Here is a 21,471-nt window from a genome sequence, read left to right as displayed (position 1 = left end):
CTGACTGTGAACATTTCCTTGCATGCTCTGGGCAGGACATGCATTGTGGTTATTTACGTAGCAAAGAAACAGCCCTGGAAGAAAATCACTGGAAGCTGAAGTCTTGGGCTGCACAACAATGGAGCGACACTACCAGTAATGAGGCTGCCAGCAGGAGATAAATGGGGTCAGGGAAATGCAGGGGCCAGAAGGTTTATGGTGTCTCCCTACAAGCAGCGGAGGCATTGTGAGTAATACCTTCATCTCTCCGTGCAAGACCCCAAATCAGTCAGGAATGGTGCATTTGACAAAAACAGGCACAAGGAGGTGAGGAGGTGATTACTGGACTGGCATGGGAGAGAAGATGGGGGCATCATGAGGACTCTTCAGGTGCACTGATAGGACATTGAGCATGCACGTAATTACCACCTCTCTAGCCATTATGATTATGATTATTATGATTATTATTTTGAGACAGAGTCTTGCTCTGTCACCCAGGCTGGAATGCAGTTGCATGATCTCGGCTCACTGCAACCTCCACCTCCCAGGTTCAAGCAATTTTCCTGCCTCAGCCTCCTGAGTAGCCACGATTACAGACGTGAGCCACCACATCTCGCTGGTTTTTTAAATTATTATTTTTAGTAGAGACAGGGTTTCACCATGTTGGCAAGGCTGGTCTTGGACTCCTGACCTCAGGTGATCCACCTGCCTCAGTTTCCCAAAGTGCTGAGATTACCGGTGTGAGCCACTGCCCCTGGCCACTCTGTTGCCATTATTTGAAGTCTTCATTGATAAGTCACTGTCCCTCACATGAGTTCGTGAATTTTGTAATACGTTTAAATTACTTATATTGACTGCAGCCCTATAAAAAAATCCATCCACCAAAAGGGCAGCCCTGATCTAGATATTGGAATTACCTGAATGTGGGGGGCAGGAGGGTGGGAGACAAGGCAGCTGACCATGCTGGATAGACCAGGCCATTGGGTGAAAGAGGAAGCAAAGATGGGGTGGGCCTTAAAAATTAGGGAATCCTGCCCATGTGGTGTGTGTGCCAGGGATCTCGCTGGGAGGAACGGCAAGGGCCATGGGAAGACAGGTGTGAGAGATAGGGGCTGAGGGCATGGGGGAAGCTTTCTAAGTAGAGCAGTCTTGGCATGGTAGGGGTCTCTAGAGATGAGTAGGTGGAGGCGTGAAGGGACCAGTATGGGATTGTGAATGGATCCTCCTGGTGGCGTGGGTCGGGGCTTCATGGGTGTTGGTGGAGGCCAGCAGGGAAGTGAGAAGGGTGTGATAGGAGCATAGATGACTCCAGAAGGAGGAGGTGGACAGGCGTGGAGCGAAGGTGCGGGTGGGAAATGAAAGGCGTCCATGCTGGGCTGCTGCAGAGGTGGCATGCTCCAGGAGGCGCGGAGTGTGGAGGCCAGCTCCCATCACCACTGTATCCCCACGCCCGGCTCCGGGCCTGGCCAGAGGTTCTTGAGTGGGAGTGCTTTGTCTGCCCCACAGACTCGCCTGCCATGCGTGCCGATACAGGTGGGAGGTGCTGGGGCCCCTGTTCTGGGATGACCATCAGTGTGACGCACGTCGAGCCCCTTGGCACATGTGAGCTCCTTTACAAGCTATGCCCTTCAAGTTAGACAAGAGGAAATGGAGGCCGAGAGAGAGAAGAAACTTGACCAGTTTCCCACAGCTTGAATGTGGTGGTGCCCTCTGGCTGGTGCCCCTTCCTGGAGGGGGTCTGCTGTCCTGTCCTGGAGGGCAAGGCCTGGATGTGGGATGTGTGGGGCAAGCCTTGTGCAGCAGGTCAACACGTGCCGCTTCGCCCTTGGTAGGCCTGACCCAAGGACGGAGGGTGTCCAGGTCTGGGGGCTGAGTGTACACCCCAGGGATGGGTGTCTACCACCGAGCCCTCAGAAATTGCTGGTCCTGGATGGTGGTCCCTGGAGAGGCAGCTCCCTTTTGAGCAGTGGGCGAATGTGGCCATGCCCAGCCTTGGAGGAGGCACAGTCCGAATGGCCACCTGGACTGCTGAGATGCAGGACTCAGGAGCCAGTGTTGTCTTTGGCCAGGTGGCCAGCCTGCCCTGTGGGGCTATGGTGGTCTCCTCTCAGAGCCTGCTTCCTCAGCCTTCTGGAGATGCCCAGGGGAAAACCCAGCCTGTGTTCCCGCTGTAAACAGTCCACGTCCCCTCCAAGCTCCCTTTGTGTGTCTCCAAGTCAGACTTCAGGGATCAGAGCTGTGCTGCCATGCGGCACCCACCGGCCCCTGGGAATGAGGTTAGTGGGGTCACAGAGCCATCACTTGGACCTCGGAGCCCTTGGCTGGTGGCCCCCAAGGCCTCCCAGCCTCCAGGCAGCTCGGTGTCTCTGAGGGGGCGGGGCGGGGCTCGACTATGCCCTGCCCCCTCAAGTTTGCTGTCCTGGGCAGGTCGTAGTCCCAGTTGAAAAGCTGTGCCCCCCTTGGGTGATTTGGGGGTTCCAGGTTGGCTTTGAAAAGCCCTGGCGGAGGGCAGAAGGCTCAGGAGGCCTGTCTAGGGTGTGGCATCCCACGTGGTCGTCCTCTGGCCCACCCACACCTGCCAGGCCACGCTTCTTCCTAAGCTGGCCACGACTCTCCTGCGTCTCCGGAGCCAATCATTCTGCCTAGCGGGACTACTTCAGCTGCCCCTGGACACTTTAGTTGTGGGCTGTGACCTGTTTCTGGGAAGGAGAGAACCGGCGAGAGAGCGGCGAGAGAGCCGCGGCTGCCGTGGCGGGGCGTGGTGGACGGTGGACGGCCAGAGCGCCCCCCCGCCCCCGTCTCTCTCGCGCGCGCTTGCTTGGTTTCTGTAATGAGGAAGTTCTCCGCAGCTCAGTTTCCTTTCCCTCGCTGAACGCCCGAAACAGGAAGTCAGTCAGTTAAGCTGGTGGCAGCAGTCGAGGCCACAGAGAGGCAACAGGCGGCAGGTTGCAGCGGAGGCGCCTCCGCTCCCCTTGCTGGCGTGTGGGTCCTGGGGGTGCCGGCCCGGCCGAGGAGCCTCGCTCCCGCCATGGTCCCCTGCTGGAACCACGGCAACATCACCCGCTCCAAGGCGGAGGAGCTGCTCTCCAGGACGGGCAAGGACGGGAGCTTCCTCGTGCGTGCCAGCGAGTCCATCTCCCGGGCATACGCCCTCTGCGTGCTGTGAGTACAACCTGCTCCTTCCCCAGGCACAGAGGTGACAGAGGGGCTTCGAAGGGCCCCAGCAGTGGGATGGGTTGTTCTCGTGTCACAGGACAGAGTGACCTGACATGCACACTTCCCTGCCGCCCTGCCATGGACCTTGGCCTTAGACCTTGGCCTTGGAGTTCAGGGACCTGGTCTCGTGGCAGGTTTTGCAGCCTGGGAGCTGTCAGAGCCACTCTGAGGCCTTATCTGACACCCCAGCTTCCCGTGAGCTGTGTGATGCCTGGGGCTTCCTTGGGGTCTGAGGACCGAGAGAAGGGGGTCTGGCTTTTTGAGCCAGGAGGAAGCTCAGGGTTCTGTGGAGGTGGGTGTGTTAGGACAGTTCAAAGACGCCCAGCTCAGAAACCCTGAGAAGAGCAGAGGTGGCCAGAGGGACCCTTCCTGGAGCACCCAGGCTTTGGGCCCCTGGAGGAAGCTGCTGTTTGGCGACCCAAGAATATGGGGTGGGTTTAATCAAGAAAGGACTTTCCGTTCACTCAGAAGCCGCTTTCGGGGCCTGAGAGCAGAGGAAGTCACCATTACCACCAGCGAGCAACCTCTTCTGTCTCTCCTGAGCACTCGGCTGTGACCGCTGCCCACCCCCCACCCCCTCAGTTTGGGTCTCTGTCACCATCAACTCCCCTCACTGCCCGGTTGGGGATGTTTCTGAATGTGCCAGCTGTGCTGACATGGAGGAACCAGCCACTTGCTGAAGGTTGCTTTCTAGAACCCCTGTCCCGTCCAGTGTCTGAAGTACGCCCTTGCCCGGCAGCTCTTGGTCCAATCATTTTACTGGGGCCTCAGGCAGTGCCAGAGTGTAGTCAGGGGAAGGGTGTGTCTACCTGGACATCCCAGGTAACATCCCTGGGCTAGCAGAAGTGTTCCCCAGAGCAGCCAGGGCCTTGCCCTTCTCCAGGCAGGAGGGGAAGTGGGCGGTGAGCCCAGACGTGTTTTGAACACTGACTCACAGCTGGGACCCGCTGTGCTAAGCATTTGTTGGCCCATTTCATCCTCACCACAACTTAAAGTGCAGGTCCTGTTAAAAGGCCTACTTTGCAGATGAGGAATCTGAGGACCTGGCAGGTTGAGTGACAACAGTCAAAGCCACGGCCGTCTGCCCCCAAGGCTGCAGCTGAGACCAGCAGCCTGTGTTGCCCAACCTCTCCTGCCCCCAGTCCAGTGGGGCGTGCATGCAGCCTTGGGGGGTTAGAGGCGGAAGCAAGGGGAGCCAGAGTGTGTACGGGGTCAGCTGAGGCACTGGAAGGCAGCCCCGCTCACAGCTGGCTGCTGGCCTGTGCTGGCGGTCTGCAACCCCACCTCTGAAGACTGGTTTCCTGTGCCCTCCTCTCATGCCTCAGGGGAAGGAACACAGGCCCAGGCCGCTGGACTTCCCCAATGGGGACCTGCTGCCGCTGGGGCCTTAAAAGTGGCAGGAAGATTCTCTTAGGGATCTGCAAGCCCAGTCTGACTCCACCCCGCCCATGTGGATTACTTGGATATCTCTCCTGGCCCAGTGGGACCTTGTCCTGGCTGCTTAGTGTTGGCTGAGCCAAGGGCATCCGGAACGGCATCTTGTTAACCTTCACCGCCGTTCTCCGACCAGGTTCTGTGGTTGCTCAGGTTACAGACACAGGACATGAGTCTCTCTGACTCCACGCTGTGAGCATCTTAACTTCTAGGGTCAGAGTGAGGCACAGCCAGAGCTGGAGAGGCCTTGGAGAAGCTCTGGTGCCACAGCCCTGGCTTTTCAGGGGTAGACAGAGTGCAGAGAGCCTGAGGTCTTTGTTCACATGCTGGCTGGGGGCAAACTGCTGGGATCCAGGCCAGCTCCCGTATTCCTTTCTCCACCTCTTCTCTCTGAAGCCTGGTCTGTACTGAGTTACTCTCAGATCCATGATGGGTGAGCAGCGTCTGCTCCTCAGGGAGGGACCTCTGGTGCCCACAGATGTCCGCTGTCCTCTTAGCCGAAGCCTGGCAACCTCCCATCCGGAGGCTGCTGGGCTGCAAATGCCAGGAGCCCCACCCCTTGGCCAGACAAGCCCTGGGCTCAGGGTTCCCCTTTCTCCCTTGCTCAGGGCAGGGAGTAGCCCCTGCTGCAAGGCCAGGCTCCACTGGCGGCTGTGGGCCACCCTGTGCCTGCAGACTTGCCGCACGCCTGCGAGGCTTCACGTGGCCTAAAACTAACTAAAGGAATGATAACAGACTGTCATCTTCCAACACCTCATTTCATGAAAGAAAGCAGGCTTTACACCAAAAAAGGCAGGAAGGGCATGTTCAAAAAAAGAAAAGCCAGTCGTTTAAGGCAAAGAGATTGAACTTCTCGAAAAACAAATCCCACCACCATTAGTTTTCTCTGTTCCCTGCAGAGTGGCCGTGGCCTGACAGAGAAGGCAAAGGCAGGCAGTAGGCAGTCCCAGGCCGAGGGCTGCGCCGGCAGCTCCAGAGGGAGCAGGGTTTGTCCCCCAGCCTGGAAGCCTATAGAGCCTCAGGGACCCCGAGAAGTGCAGCTGACGGGGCAGGGCCGTGGAGCCACCCTGCTGTAGACGTGACTGTAGAAGGAAGCCACGCACTCACTTTCCTGCCCTAGCAAAGTCCATGGGAAAAGTGTACACACCCCGTGGCCCCTCAGATCCAAGTCCCCCAACCTCATCCTGCCTGAGCCCCAGCAGCGCTTCCTCCCAGGCCCCCTCTGGCGGGCAAGGGGACAACAGCCGAGTCTCCACCTGATGCTTTGGGCAGGTGTGCTGGGCGCCTCGGGAACTGAGAACAGCCTCAGCAGGGAGGGGCCTTTGTGCTTAGGAAAGAGGACAGGATTTGACTATGTAAATGGACCTGGGCGGAGGTTGGACATCAAAAGACAGGGCTGCAATTCAGTGCCACCCACGTGACTTAGGAGTGCGCATTCTGCCCACACCCAGCAAACGCTGCATTTCCTCGAGAGAGGTCAGCCCCGTCACCTACCACTGGGCAGGAAAGCTTTGATCTCACCTCAGCAGCTTGGAAAGCTCTGCTTGGCAGGGAGCCTGGGTCTCCATCTCAGGAAACAGAGAGTTGTAGCGGGAAGACCCCCGGCAGAGGGCTGTGTGGTTTGAGTCCAACTCTGCCATCTTGCAGCCGAGGGCTCTTCTGAGCAGGGCCTATGTCAGCTTTGAGTGGTCCCCACTCAAATCTCCCTGCAGAGTTGGCCCTGCTCCAGGGGCAGTGGGGAATCTGTGGGTGCCTTGAGGGGGACGTTGGGTGCATCGTGGTTATGAGATGTTAAGAGCTGTTAGGTTCATGCCCTCTCCTGCTATGCAGGGGCCAGCCAGCACACATGGCAGGCCTTAGGATGCAGAGAAGAGATGCCTTGGGAATGGGGTCAGTCAATGCAAGGGTCTGTGGGTTGGCTGAGCTGGGATCCCCTTGCACAATCTGCAATGCAAAGCTGATCAAAGGCCCAATGTCAGGATACACCCTGCCCTGTCTATAGGAGTAGCCGGGGCCCAGGGAGCGGGTCTAGTGTGGCCAGCTCAGCCGGCTGCCTTCCAGCCTGGAGCTACCAGGAGGGCAGCGTTCCCACCCAACTACTCCAGAGAGAGGGTGTTTCCCTCATGGGAGAGGTGAAGGCACGTGGCTGCCTCTGGCTCAGAAACCAGTGCCTGGTCCGGCCGCAGCTGAAAGTGTGGTTTTGGTCTCCCTCCACATGTGACCTTCCACCAGCCACCTAGGCACCATGGTAGGCTCTGGCTCACCCCTTCCCAGGGGCAGCGTAGACAGTGCACCGGACAGTCCTGGACTTGGGGACTTCGCCTGTACCACAGGAAAGAGGGGGAAGCCCGAGAAGGCTGTCTGTTGGCCTCCAGGAGCTTGTCACACAGTTTCTTCCGCACATGTTGAGTGCCTGCTCTGGGGGGAATTTTGTCAAACAGAGCAGACCCTAAACCTTGCTCTGCTAACAGAAGGTTGTTACCAACCTGCTCTGCCTAATAACAGCAGGCAACTTCCAAAGAGCTGTGTGTGCCAGGCACCATTCTAGGCTAGTATTGGCTCATTTGATGTCCACAAAGACCTTCAAAGGAAGTCCCATTATCCCCACTTTACAGATGGGGAAACTGAGGCACAGAGAAGTTTATGGAACAGGCCTAGTTTGCAGGACTAACAAATAACAGGACCAGGACCTGCACATATGCTTTTTTTTTTTTTATTTGAGAGGGTGTCTCACTCTATCGCCCAGGCTGGAGTGCAGTGGGGCATGATCTCGGCTCACTGCAACCTCTGCCTCCCAGGTTCAAGCAATTCTCTGCCTCAGCCTCCTGAGTAGCTGGGATTACAGGCAGCCACCTGTGCCTGGCTAATTTTTGTATTTTTAGTAGAGATGGGGTTTCACCATGTTGGCCAGCCTGGTCTTGAACTCCTGACCTCATGACCTACCTGCCTCAGCCTCCCAAAGCTCTGGGATAACAGGCGTGAGCCACCGCGCTGGCCGCATGCTCTTCTTGGAAGTGAGAAACAGAGCAGAGCCCACAGGGCGGTCTCTGTGGGGTAGGACAAAGCCTGAAGAGGGAACTCCTGGTGATGGAGCCACAGAGAAGGGACTTGGGAGGGCGGAACTCCTAACCCCAGAGAGTCCAACAGAGGTGTAAAGGTGTGGTGTGAGCAGGTGGCCGAGTCTCCCTTTCTCCAACCCTCTTTCAACGCTTCAGTAAAATATACACTGTTAATTATTTTTGTGCAAATGGAACAAAGCACTATTTTTCGTATCTGATATTGACAGTCAGTGGGAAAAAATGCTGGCCCTGGCAGTAGCCAGAGCTACTGACATCTGGTTCACACCAGAAAGCAGGCCAAGGAGCTTTCTCCAAGGCTAACTGTGCCGAGTTTTCTTTCTGCATGCAAGACCAGGAAGGGGTGATGTGCCCTTAAAGGCCTGTGTATTTCACTCACTAAATGTATCTTCTCTGTGATGTGATGCAGACGAGAGAGTGAAAATGGAGTTGCTCCAGGTTTTCTGTGCCTGTGCTCAGCATCCCAAAAAAGTCCTTTCGGGTCTAGGGATAGGCTCCAGCTTTGGTGCTTTGCATGTTTGTCTACCTGGTAGGTTAAATTCATAAATTCATGAACACAATCAGCACTGCTTTTTTTTTTTTTTTTTTTGACAGAGTCTTGCTCTGTTGCTCAGGCTGGAGTGCAGTGGTGTGATATTGGCTCACTGCAACCTCTGCCTCCCAAGTTCAAGCGATTCTCCTGCCTCAACCTCCGGAGCAGCTGGGATTACAGGCGCCCGCCACCACACCTGGCTAATTTTTTAAAAAATATTTTTAGCAAAGATGAGGTTTCGCTATGTTGGCTAGGCTGGTCTCAAACGCCTAACCTCAGATGATCCACCCTCCTCAGCCTTCCAAAGTGCTGAGATTACAGGCATGAGCCACCACCGTTCCTGGCCTTTCTCTTTTCTTTTTATCCTTTTTTCTTTCATATCTTTTTTCTTTCTTTTTTTCTTTTCTTTTTCTTTTTTCTTCTTTTTTTTTGTTTTTTTTTTTTGAGAATCTCACTGTGTTGCCCAGGCTGGAGAGCAGTGGCTCGATCTCGGCTCACTGCAACCTCTGCCTCCAGGATTCAAGCGATTCTCCTGCCTCGGCCTCCTGAGTAGCTGGGATCACAGGCAAGTGCCACCATGCCCAGCTAATTTTTGTACTTTCAGTAGAGATGGGGTTTCACTATGTTGGCCAGACTGGTCTTGAACTTCTGACCTCATGATCCACCTGCTTCAGCCTCCCAAAATGCGGGAATTACAGGTGTGAGCCACCGCATCTGGCCTTTTTTTTTTGAGACAGAGTCTCGCTCTGTTGCTCAGGCTGGAGTGCAGTGGCACAGTCACAGCTCACTGCAGCCTTGTTTGATCAGCCTCGGCTCCTGATCAAGAGATCCTCCTGCCTCAGCTTCCCGAGTAGCTGGGATTCAAGGTGAAAGTCACCAAGCCTGGCTAATCTTTTTTATGTAGAGACAGGGTTTTGCTATGTTGCCCAGGCTGGCCCCCAACTCCTGGAGTCAAGTGGTTCTCCCACCTCGGTCTCCCGAAGTGTGAGCATTACAGGTGTGAGCCACTGCATGCAGCCTCACATCAGCGCTTCTCAATCCACTGGTGCCATCTCCCTGCACGTGAACCCTTGCGTCATGATGAGACGTGGTCCTCCCAGCCAGGCTGTTCTCCCTACTCCAGACATGGAGTGAGAGGAGCTCTGCCCTTCCCTCTGTCATTCATGCCATGTTATGCAGTCCTGAGGAGCAAGGCTCTGGGTTGGCTGGCTCTGGTGTGCTGCATTTGCAAAATGCTAACCTTCCTGTGTCAACCCAGCATCTTCATGGGTGGAATGAGAATGACAAGGGCAAAGCCCACTCATTGGGTTATTTTTTCAAATTAAGGTATAAATTGTATTCTGTACAATCACCCTTTCTATGGTGTATAATTCTTAATTATTTTTTTCTCGAGATGGAGTCTTGCTCTGTTGCCCAGGCTGGAGTGCAGTGACGTGATCTCGGTTCACTGCAACCTCCACCTTCTGGGTTCAAGTGATTCTCCTGTCTCAGCCTCCTGAGTAGCTGGGATTACAGGCATACACCACCACACCCAGCTAATTATTATTATTATTTTTTTTTTTTTTTTGAGATGGAGTTTCACTCTTGTTGCCCAGGCTGGAATGCAATAGAGCGGTCTCAGCTCACTATAATCTCTGCCTAACAGGTTCAAGCAATCCTCCTGCCTCAGCCTCCCAAATAGTTGGGATTACAGGTGTCTGCCACCACATCCAGCTAATTTTTGTATTTTTAGTAGAGATGAGGTTTCACCATGTTGGACATGCTGGTCTTGAACTTCTGACCTCAGGTGATCTGCCTGCCTTAGCCTCCCAAAGCGCTGGGAATTCAGGTATAAGCTACCACGCCTGGCCTGGTGTACAATTCTTTATCCTGTTTTTGGTACATTCACAATGTTGTGAAACCAGTACCACTGTCTGATTCCAGGACATTCTCAATACCTCAAAAAGAAACCCTGTACCCATGGCCATCACTCCCTATTCCCTCTCCACCCAACCCCTGGCAACAGCTAAACGACTTTTTGTCTACAGATTTATCTTTTCCAGATGTTTCATAAGTGGAAACATACAACATGTGGACTTTGGGGCCAACTTCTTTCACTTAGCATGATGCTCTCAAGCTTCATCTGTGTCGCAGCATAAATCATTCCTCTCTATGGCTGACTAATGAGCCACTGTACTGAATGGACCACATTTTGTTTATCATCAGTTGATAGATACTTGGCTTGTTTCCACTTTTGGGCTATAATGAATAATGCTGCGATGAACATTCATATACAAGGTTTTGTGCAAACATATTTTCAATATACTTGGGTATCTAGGAGCAGAATTGCTGGGTCATTTAAGTCTAACACTTTGAGGAACTGCTCAACTGTTTTCGTTGGTGGATCCACCATTTTGCATTCCTACCAGCAATGTCTGAGGGTTCCAGTGTCTCCGCTTCCCTACCAGCACTTTTTAATATCTTTTTTATTATAGCCATCCTAGTGGGTGTGAAGTGACATCTTATTGTGGTTTTAACTTGCATTTCTCTAATGGCTAATGATGCTGAACCTCTGTCCTCGTGCTTATCGGCCATTCGTATTTGAAGAAATGTCAATTTAGATCCTTTGCACATTTAGAAAACTGGGTTGTTTGTCTTTTCGTTGTTTCATTGGGTTATGGAGAAGATAAAATGGGAAGATGGGAGTGACATTTACAGTCCGAGGCCAGGCATGTGGTAAGCACCCACCGAATGCTTTGCACACATAAAAATCATGCTGGTGGCTGGGTGCGGTGGCTCACACTTGTAATTCCAGCACTTTGGGAGGCCGAGGCGGGCAGATCACAGGTCAGGAGTTTGAGACCGGCCTGGCAAACACAGTGAAACCCATCTCTACTAAAAGTACAAAAAAATTATCTGGGCATGGTGGTGGGCACCTGTAATCCCAGCTACTTGGGAGGCTAAGGAGGAGAATTGCTTGAACCCAGGAGGTGGAGGTTGCAGTAAGCTGAGATTGTGCCACTGCCCTCGAGCCTGGGCGACAGAGCAAGACTCTGTCTCCAAAAAAAAAAAAAAAAAAAAATCATGCTGGCAATTAGTCTTTATGGGCTGAAGTGACATCTCAGAAGCAGAGGAGTACGGGGCCCATCTGTGAAGCACACAGAGGAGAGAGGAGAACTGGGGCAGAGGGTCACTTCGGAAACTTCCTGGAGGCCTCCGGAGGATGCTGAGCTGTCACTTGAGGCCTCCTCAGAGGAAACACGCAGAGAGATGGAAGCAGAAAGAGGACTGAGCCCCTTCCTGCTTCCAGGGGCTGCTGAGACCAGGGCTGGGAGCTGGGAAGCCGGCAGGAGGAAGGGATGGGGGCACGGAGGCATGCGGAGTGAAACCAGAGGCAATGAACATGACGTCAGGAAGAAAGGCAGCCATCTGAGACTACTAGTTCTGGCTTCAATTGAGGGGATTAGTGCAGAGGGGACTGAAGTCCCGGGGCTGAGGACGATGGAAGTAGCACAGCATGTGCCATGAGTGGGGGACTCAGGGTTGACGGCTGTGGCAGCACGTGGGGACCAGATTCTCTCCCCTGTTCACTTCATGATCCCATTGTCCCTATTAATTAGAAAAGCACCATATTAACAAATGCAGGTCCCTAACAGTTTGGGTTCAATGCTTATTATAAACAACCCCATGGAGTGCTGGTCCCAAGGGATCAGCTGGGACACTCCCCAGAGCAGAGAGGCTTGTTGGAGTACACAGCTGTCATCGGCAATGGAGAAACAAATAGATCTGATAAACAGCGACGCGTCCTGTTCTTTAGAGTAACTTTAAAAAACAGTATTTATACAAAGCACAGAAAGTACAAAGCAAAAAGCAGAAAAGTAACCACCCCATCACAAGACACTGGCATAAACGTAGTTAATTTGCTGGTGTGTCTTTTTGTTCTCTCTCCCTCCCTGCATGTATGTAATTTCCATTTTGCATATACATGTATTACGTGCATATGTGTAATTTTAGTCTGAGATTTCCAGCAGCATTAGCATTTTCCCATTTAGTTAGAATTTCTAATGATCACATTTAATGGATGTACAGGATTCTATTGCATCATGCACCATACTTTATGAAAAGATTCTTCTATTGTCAGATATTTAAGTTATCAACAATGTTTTGTTGCTATGAATATGACTGACGAAGGTCTTTGTGCAGAAATATTATTGACATATCTGGTTATAAATTCCCAGGAGTGGAATTATTAGATCAAGGGACGGGAATGTTTGTAAGCCTTTTGATACAGAATGATACATTGCTTTCCAGAAATTCTGTTCCATATATGCACCAGTAAACTGTACAAGAGGGTGCCCACCTCATTCTAACCTCCCTATTCTGAGTATTTTCATTTCAAAACACATTACATTGCAAGGGGAAGGTGGTGCATGTTCATTTTGATTTGCATTTGATTGTGGTCATGTTGGGCTTATTTGATTGAGTTATTGACCTTCATAATCCCTCTTTTGTGAATGGTCTGTTCAATTCTCGTTGCCCTTTTCCTACTGAAGCTGTAGTTTTTCTGTTATCTACTTGCACGAGTTGTTTAGATCACTTGTTGCAAATATTTTCATTGTGATTTTCCTTTAAGTTTTATGATTTTTTTGACATTCAGGGATTGTAAATTTTATATAGTGAAGTCTATCGGACTTTTCCTTTTTTTTCTCCCTTCACTTTTCAATGCAGAGAATCCCTTTGCACACAGAAATTCAGTTGTTTCTTCTTGTGTGAGACAGGAGGGTTAGGACAGAGGTTTTGGAGCTAATAGACTTGGGCTAAGGATCCAGCAGTTTATCTAATTCTGCTGGGCCCTGATTCCTCATTTGAAAACCAGGGCTAAGAATACCTATGTGGTAATGTTGTGGGGTGGATTGGATGAAAAATGTGTATCAAGTTTTTAGCACAGTACTTGTTAAAAACAAATAAAGCAGTTACGAGTTTTTTATTTTTGTTTTTGTTTTACATTGAACCATTTAATCTCTCTGGAATTAATTTAATAAATGATGTAGGATAAAGATTTAGGCCGCATGCAGTGGCTCATGCCTGTAATCCCAGCACTTTGGGAGGCCAAGGCAGGCAGATCACCTATGGTCAGGAGTTCGAGACTAGCCTGGCCAGCATGGTGAAGCCCTCGCCACTAAAAATACAAAAAAAAAAAAAATTAGCTGGGCGTGGTGGTGTGTGCCTGTAAGTCCCAACCACCTGGGAGGCTGAGGTGGGAGAATTTCTTGAACCCAGGAAGCAGAGGTTGCAGTGAGCCAAGATCGTGCCACTGCACTCCAACCTGGGCAACAAAGCGAGACTCTGCCTCAAAAAAGAAGAAGAAAAAAGATGTATGTGCATTATTCTCAACTAATCATCTTTCCCAAAACCTCTTACTGAATAACATTCCTTTATCCTTTGGGGCTCCTCTTTTATCATATTTTAAGTCATATCTTTCTTTGTGTTTGTATTCCGTTCCATGTATATTTGCTTTTCTTTCACTAATATCATACCAAATATACCACCTAATTTTAGAAAATATTTTACTTTAGGTGATTTTCATATCTATTCTTCCAGGTGAACCAGCTAATAATAAATACTGTCAAGTTGGAAAAAACTACTACTGGAACTTTGATTGGAATTGCACAAAATCCATAATATAGCTGGTGTAAATTGACATTTTAGTAATATTCAGTCTTCTTAACAAATATAGATGTTTCTATTATTTTAAATTTTATAATTTTCTTTATATAGATTCTGCATATTTCTTGTTATAATTTCTTCTGATTATTTTATACTCTTATTACTGTTGGTAACACTATTTCCCCTACATTTTGTGGTAACTGATTAACATACAGGGAAGTTATAGATTTTATAAATTCATCTTTTATTCTGTCACTTTACTCCTCATTATTTCAAATTTTTTTTGGTGATTTCTCTGGGATTTTCTTGTTTGACTCTCATGTCATCCATAAATTACTGTCATTTTGTGGTGTACTTTCCAAATACTTACAACACTTATTCAGATTTCATGACTTATTGCATGGGCCAATATTTCTAAAATACTGCAGTGGGGAATATTGTGAAAAGAAAACATCTACCTCAAGGAGAAGTATTGTGAGAATCACCATGGGCCACCTGGGAAGGGTATGGGCTAGCCTCTGGCACCTAGTGACCACTTGATGAAAGGTAACTGTTGCTGTTTGTCACATCCAAGAAGAAGCAGTCTTCTTCTAGTTTTAGAACGAGTTCTGAAGGACTGAGTATTTAATTTTGATCAAATGCCTTTTTAATATCTATGTGGTGATTATATTATATCCCTTATTTCATTTACTGGTAAAATCACTTTATTTTATATATTTATATTTGGTTTACATATAGTAAACCATTTTGCATGATTACGATGAAATATTCTTTTTTTTTTTTTTTTTTTGAGATGGAGTTTCGCTCTTGTTACCCGGGCTGGAGTGCAATGGCGCGATCTCGACTCACCGCAACCTCCGCCTCCTGGGTTCAGTAAATTCTCCTGCCTCAGCCTCCCAAGTAGCTGGGACTACAGGCACGCACCACTGTGCCCAGCTAATTTTTTGTATTTTTAGTAGAGACGGGGTTTCACCATGTTGACCAGGATGGTCTCGATCTCTTGACCTCGTGATCCACCCGCCTCGGCCTCCCAAAGTGCTGGGATTACAGGCGTGAGCCACCGCGCCCGGCCACGATGAAATATTCTTGATACAGTACTTTTTTGTTGTACTCTGAAACTTATTTAGGATTTTTATATATGTATTCATAGGTGAGATTGATTTACATGATTTTGGTTATGTTATGGTTTTAAGAGTCATGTATGTTTTGCAAAATATTATGGAGTCATTTATGTAGCATAATTATTATCTGATTTTTGAAATACTTAAAAAAAATTGGTAAAGCCGCTTCTTCTCAAGCCCGTATATAGAGATAATTTTTTTTTTTTTTTTTTTTTTAAGAAATGGTGTTTCACCATGTTGGTCAGGTTGGTCTCGAACTCCTGACCTCAGGTGATCCACCTGCCTCCGCCTCCCAAAGTGCTGGGATTACAGGTGTGAGCTACTGCACCTGGCCTGAGATATTTCTTATTATTTACTTAAATTTCTTCTTTAGAACTGAGTTAGTCTTGTTTTCTGTTTCCTCCCATTCACTTCTGTTAAGTTATACACAGTTTTCAGAGAACAATCTATTTGTTGAGATTTTCAAAATTTCTGGCAAACAATCATGCATAGTTTTTATAATTGTAAGGTTTCTCTTTTATTGCGGCCACCTTCATTTTCTCATTTCTAACTTTGTTTGTGGTGGCCAGGGTCCCAGCAGGAAATAAATGACATGTTCAACAGGGGTGATAAAGACAGGAATGGCAAGGCAGCCAGTGGCTGGCACCCTCAGGATCCATTCCCACCCCTGACCTGAAGAGGCAGGGGCCGGAGCTGTGTCACCAAAACCTGGCAGGGCTGCAGCTAGGAGACCCCAGAGCTTGAGATCTGTCCCAGCTGATCTGCAGCAGGCAGGGTGGGGTCAGGGGAACGAATCCGCCCATCCCTCCCTCCGCTCACCCAGCCAGTGTCTCCCTTCAGCCAAACGTGGGTGAAGCAGCCCACAGAGGTTTGCTGGCTGCACAGGGCAGGTGGAAAGGGGTAGAGAGTGGGTCTCGCTGGGGGAGGGGAGGCAGGGGAGACTGTCCAGCTCACTTGCATTGGTTTCTTTCCTTTATTCTGTTTGTCACAGGTTTATCCATTTAATCTTTTGCTTTTCAAGTCACGGGCTCTTAGGTTGGTTTACCTCTTCTGCTTTTTGTTTTTATAGTCTAAAAAATGATCGATCTCTGTCTTTACAGGAACACCTGTTGCTGACTGAGATCGTCTTCTGTATTTCTCGTCTTCCCTCTCTTTTTTAAATCTGTCTTTTCCTCCAGTACCACTTTCTCAAGTTTGTCTTTGTCCTCGTTCACTTTCTCCAGTCCATAAGCTGCTATTTCCTGCCTCTGTTGTGTGTTGAATTTTGACTCTAAACGTCCCGGTTGTTCCCTAATGGTCAGTTTCCTTGATCTCAGTTTGCTCAATTTTCACAATTGATTCTTCCAATTTCCAATATGCCGTGGTCTCTCAAATCTTCCTGAGTTCACACATCAGACTTCTTCAGAATTTATTTTTATGGGTGATTCTATTTAAGATGGAAGTAACTCCTTGGAGTCCTTAGGAGAATGGTGCCCTTTTTCTGAGCGGTGACATGTTTTCATGTGTCTGGTGATTTTTCTTTTCTGACAAAGAACTGTCAAGAACAATTGGATCAGGTTTGTTCAGAGATGGGAGTGGGTTAAAAGGACTGGCACGGATGGGCGTGGGAGATGCCAATTCAAGATCCAGCCGGCGGTGTGGCCAGAGATGAGGGCATAGTGAGACACACAGAGGACAGGTTCCCTCCGGGGTGGGGAGGGGGTGTCTCATACCTAGGTCTTGGCTTTGAATAGCTGTGGGACAAGGAATAGCCACTGGACCCCCATGCTGTTGTGGGGGTGCACAGCGGGCTCCCAATAATACGTGGCCAGCCTTACCTCCACCTCTCACCTCCCAGCCAGCTGGGTCACCTGTTAATGCTTTCTCCCTTCTGGAGGGGTCCAGGTTAGCAACAGATGGCCTCTTTTAATTCATCAACTTTAGCTTTCTCTCTGGCTGCGATTCTTCAAGGTTTGGAGTGGCGAATGGTGAACACCTTGTTTCCCAAGGTTGCCACACCTTCTTTTCTTGTCCTTCTACCTTGGTGCAAATGTTTTTTTGTTTTTTTTTTTAATGCAGCGTTACCAGCCCTCATTCTCCCACCCCATCTTGTCCAGAAATTTGTAGAAACACAAGTCTTAATCAAGAAACAGCCGAAACACAGACAAAACCATTAGAAATTAGAAATGTTATGTAAGGAGAGTCACAAAAGGATTTAAAAGCAATTATAGGAGCAGCTCAGCAAAGCGAGATAGAAACATGAAGAGGTTCTTAAATGTTTTAGTTTGATTCTCTGTCTCTCTGTGGGTGTCTCCATGGTGGGGATGTTCCTGGCCTGGCTGTCAGTGTTCATTTGGCTAGAAATGGCCGTACAGAAATGCTAAGATGTATCTGAAAGAATAAAACACGACGGTGTTTCTTCCTACTTCCACGGGCTTGTCCTCCCGTATTAGAGTAGAACTTCTTGTACCACATCAGGGCTGACCTGCTCTGGGATTGCCCTTCTGCTGAGAGGCACCTCCCTGCCTCTTCTTTGCCTCCACGTTCAGCACAGGGTGGGCACCTGCCATCACCCCGCACCTGTGGGAGTCACATGGGAAATTTGCTGTAAGACCCCCTTCATCTGGGAATGGAGCAATCTCATTTGTTAGCAGAAGGAAGTACTGTTGGGCCCAGTGCTATCCGAACCCACATCTCCAGTGGGAATAATCCTGATCCGATTGCTCTGAAATGCCTCCCAGTCACTGGGAGGAGTCTCAACCAAGAGCTGGGGAAGGGCTGGGTGGGACCCACTGCCCCCAAAGAGCAGTGAGCATGTTTTCCAGGTTATATTCCCGTGCAGTCTTTGCCAAACACTATTTAGCTATGGAATCTTTGCTTTAAACATTTTGCATGTAAAATATTGTGTGTATGTGTATATACACACATACATGTGTGCATGTTATATGTATACATATGTATGCATATTTTGTGTGTGCACATGTATGTATGTGTGTGTATGTATACAGGATCAGAGTGAAGTACAAACTTCTGGGGGGTGGGGTAGGTCAAGTGAGCACCCTCCTCCATCGCCTGGCAGAGTCCCCACGCCCATGGAATACAGTTTGGTACCACTGCTTGCTGGATGACTCGTGTGTGGCTGGGCTGTTGGGGGTGTGTGGGGTGTGCTGTATGTTTTCCCTTGAAGGTTGAAACTGATTCAGCTGCCAGGGTCAGAATGTCCAGCCCTGTGCATTGGCTATGCAGGGTCATTAACATCTGCTGAGATGTTACTGTCTAAGGGGTATCTTCTCTTCCTATTATACTAGCTTTTGAATTCTGATCTGTTTTGGTAACATGGAGCTATTACTTTGTTTCAATATTTCTATGTTTCTTTGTTTCAATATTTTTTTGTTTCAACATTTCTAGAACATCTGTGAAAAAGCCATAAAGGCTAGTCTGCCACACTTGATTGAACCAGGAAGCCTTTCCCATTCTGCGCAACTGCCTCTGACTCTCTCTTCGTGACTATGTTTTCTGTCTGTCGACAAGCTCATGTTCTTCCTCTCTGTCTACAGGCTGAAGTTTGGGCCGGCTGGAGCTCTTCCACAAATCAGCTGCCTTCAGCCAAATAAGAGGCTGTTCTCACCCCTCATTTGCATACCTACAGGAGGAAGTGCCAAGAGAACAGAGCATTGAAAGATAAGAGCACAGCAGGGTTGAGCTATCTCCACGTTTGTCTGGCAGGCTCTCCAAAAGGGATTGAGGCCAGTGGTTCTGTGTCCCAGAGGCGTCCCTGTGAGATGTAGTGTCGCTGGACTAGCGATTCATCCTTGCTGTCTCTGATGCAAGATGATTGTGCTATCAATTCAGGCTCTGGGAGCGGGACGGGGAGCAGAAGGATAGGCACTAAAGCCATGGGAGAAAGAGAGAAAAATCACCTTTTCTATGTGTAATGAAGAGACATGTGGAAGTGAAATTACTCGTAAGTTATCTTTCAGTACGCACTGATGCAAAAGCCATAAAATAAAATATTGTAAAATTGGCCACAAAAATTGTAAAACATTTACACAGCTAAAAGAAAAAAACCCAAAAACTGTTAAAAATAACTCCAAAATATACTGCAGCATATCACTCTTATGCATAACTAAGCAAAAATGATACCAAAGTAAGCGAGCCAAAGACACAAAAGGGAATTCACAGAAAAAGAAATACAGATAACTAAACACGAGAACATGCTGAAGGACCTTTCTCATAAGGAAAGGCAAATTAAAGCAAGTTATCTTTCTCAGCTCTCAGATTGGCAAAGATTAAAAGGTCTGATAACAGCCAGTCGGCAGGGTGTGGGTAAGTAGACACTTTCATATCCGGTTAGTAGGAGAAAAAAATGCCACAACTTCATTGAAAGACAGTTGTTAGTCTCTATTAAAACAGCAAATGCTCAGGTCATTTAGCCAGTGATTTATCTACAATCACTAATACATATCAATACGTGTATAACACATGGTAAAACATGATGAAAATGATAATAAACCATCTCGCACTTGGCCCTGAGAAGACCTCTATGATCTTTTTTGATGAAAAAAACAAATTTCAGAAAACGGTATATGTAGTATGATATTATTTGCATCTAAAAAGATACGTATGTATAAGCTTGTGGTTATGTTTCACATTTCTGAACTGAGTTACAAACAGGAATAGGAAATCTAAGAAGAGGGACTCATGGGAGTGGGGAAGGAGATGTTTATTTTTCATTTTATATCTTTCTGTATAGTTTTCAATTTTTTTAAGTTAGTATATAATTTTAAAAATCTAGTTAAACAGGGCCAGGCATGGTGGCTCATGCCTGTAAACCCAACACTTTAGGAGGCTGAGGCGGGTGGATCACTTGAGGTCAGGAGTTTGAGACCAGCCTGGCCAATATGGTGAAACCCCAATCTCTACTAAAAATACAAAAATTAGCCAGGTGTGATGGCGGGCACTTGTAATCCCAGCTACTTGGGAGGCTGAGGCAGGAGAATTACTTAAACCTGGGAGGTGGAGGTTGCAGTGAGTTGAGATGGCACCATTGCACTCTAGCCTGGGCCACAGAGTGAGACTCGATCTCAAAAAAAAAAAAAAAACCTAGCTACACAATAACATATCAATAACATATGTAAATGCTCAGTGGAGTGCCTGTACCTGGGAGGGGCTAGTGTGTGGAGCTTCTACGCTGAGGCACTGGCTTGATTACAGAGACTGGTCCTGTCTAGGGGGCTCTAAGGGCCAGGTGAGCCTTCAAAGCTTATGAGAATCTTGTGTAGCAAAATGGGGCAAGATTATGGTAGATGGGAACAGATCAGCAGATTTAAGAGTGAGCCTGAGATCCAAATGGCTTTCCCCTAATCTCCTGACAGCCCGCTGGATTCCGTGGGTGCTGGCTGCTGCCAGGGTGTCAGCAGGTTGAGGACCACCCTAGCGTGCCCCTCTCCCAAGGTGCTAGGACTTGGCAGCTCCATTTTCCTCTCAGAGGTTTTAGGAAAGTAAAAAGTACCATCTCCTTCTCACATTGGGGATGACTGTACCAAAGGAAGGTAGAGCTTCTAGAAAGAGAAGAGAATCTGGAATTCCTAGCACTTCCTTGTCAGAAACAACCCCAAGACTTGCTCTTCAGCTGCTGGGGCAAATCCAGGTCTCGGCAGGGCTGGTGGCCAAACCCCTGGGAGATAATCCACGGGGCACAGTGTGCAAGGGGAGGAAGCCATGGAGGGGTGGCGGGGAGCTCAGCGGGAACGAGGCGCTGGGTGAGCCCTGCCCTGGCCAGGTGGCCCCCCTGCAGCTGCTCCCGGCTCCCATTAGCCACAGGCCATGCTGCTTGGCTCCGGCTCCCATTAGCCACAGGCCATGCTGCTCGGCTCCACTGGAGTTGTGTTTCTTCTTCAAACACCCCCTCTTGCTCTGTCTTCTTGGCAGCCAAGAGGTTATGAAAGCCCTCCGTAGTGGCAGACTCCTTTAGGTCAGACCCTGTGGCTGCTAGGTCCCCACCTAAATGACCCCCCAACCTTTTCCTGGTGCTCGCTAAGTGCAGAAGGGATGGGAGAATCAGAGTGCCTCAGTCCAGGACTGCTGGACGTCAGGGCTCACCTCCATCTCGGAGAATGGTCAGCTCCAAAATTCAGAGACTTTGTATCTAGATTCGTCAAGCCGTGTCAGGAAGTCGTGTCTTTTCAGTTAGGAGGAAACCGGGTTTTCCTGCATGGGTTCTAATAAACTCTTTGATCTATTTCAGGTATCGGAATTGCGTCTACACGTACAGAATTCTGCCCAACGAAGATGATAAATTCACTGTTCAGGTGAGTCCTTTATAAACCTAGAAATCTGAACCTGACTTCAGCGTGTACTGGCAGAGAAAGGGTAGAAACGAAGAGGAAGAAAGCTTGTGCGCAGGTCGCCGGACATGGTGGCTGGGCTGAGCCCGGCTTCCTCCCAGACATCCGTGGGGCGTCTGAGCAGGTCAACTGTGGCCCTC

At 49.1% G+C, this 21,471-nt stretch overlaps 1 protein-coding gene across 3 annotated transcripts in view; it reads left to right on the top strand.

Moving 5' to 3' along the window:
- The first annotated feature begins 2,874 nt into the window (after positions 1 to 2,874).
- The window catches only part of INPP5D (inositol polyphosphate-5-phosphatase D), a 147,517-nt gene continuing 128,920 nt past the window's right edge, over positions 2,875 to 21,471 (top strand). Inside the window, exons 1-2 of one of the 3 annotated variants that reach the window (XM_064372881.1) lie at positions 2,875 to 3,141; positions 21,232 to 21,295. In XM_064372881.1, the coding sequence (XP_064228951.1) occupies positions 3,008 to 3,141; positions 21,232 to 21,295 (198 nt within the window). In that variant the 5' untranslated portion in view covers positions 2,875 to 3,007. Of the gene's footprint in view, positions 3,142 to 18,943; positions 18,949 to 21,231; positions 21,296 to 21,471 lie in introns of those variants that run through there. The other 2 variants (XM_064372882.1, XM_064372884.1) reach the window with 2 other exon arrangements.

Source organism: Aotus nancymaae, unplaced genomic scaffold (assembly GCF_030222135.1).
Source record: "Aotus nancymaae isolate 86718 unplaced genomic scaffold, 86718_ANA_hifiasm-v0.15.2.pri h1tg000008l, whole genome shotgun sequence".
NCBI lineage: Eukaryota > Metazoa > Chordata > Mammalia > Primates > Aotidae > Aotus > Aotus nancymaae.
The sequence above is the reverse complement of the archived record's forward strand: the minus strand, read 5'-3'. Positions and strand labels throughout refer to the sequence as shown.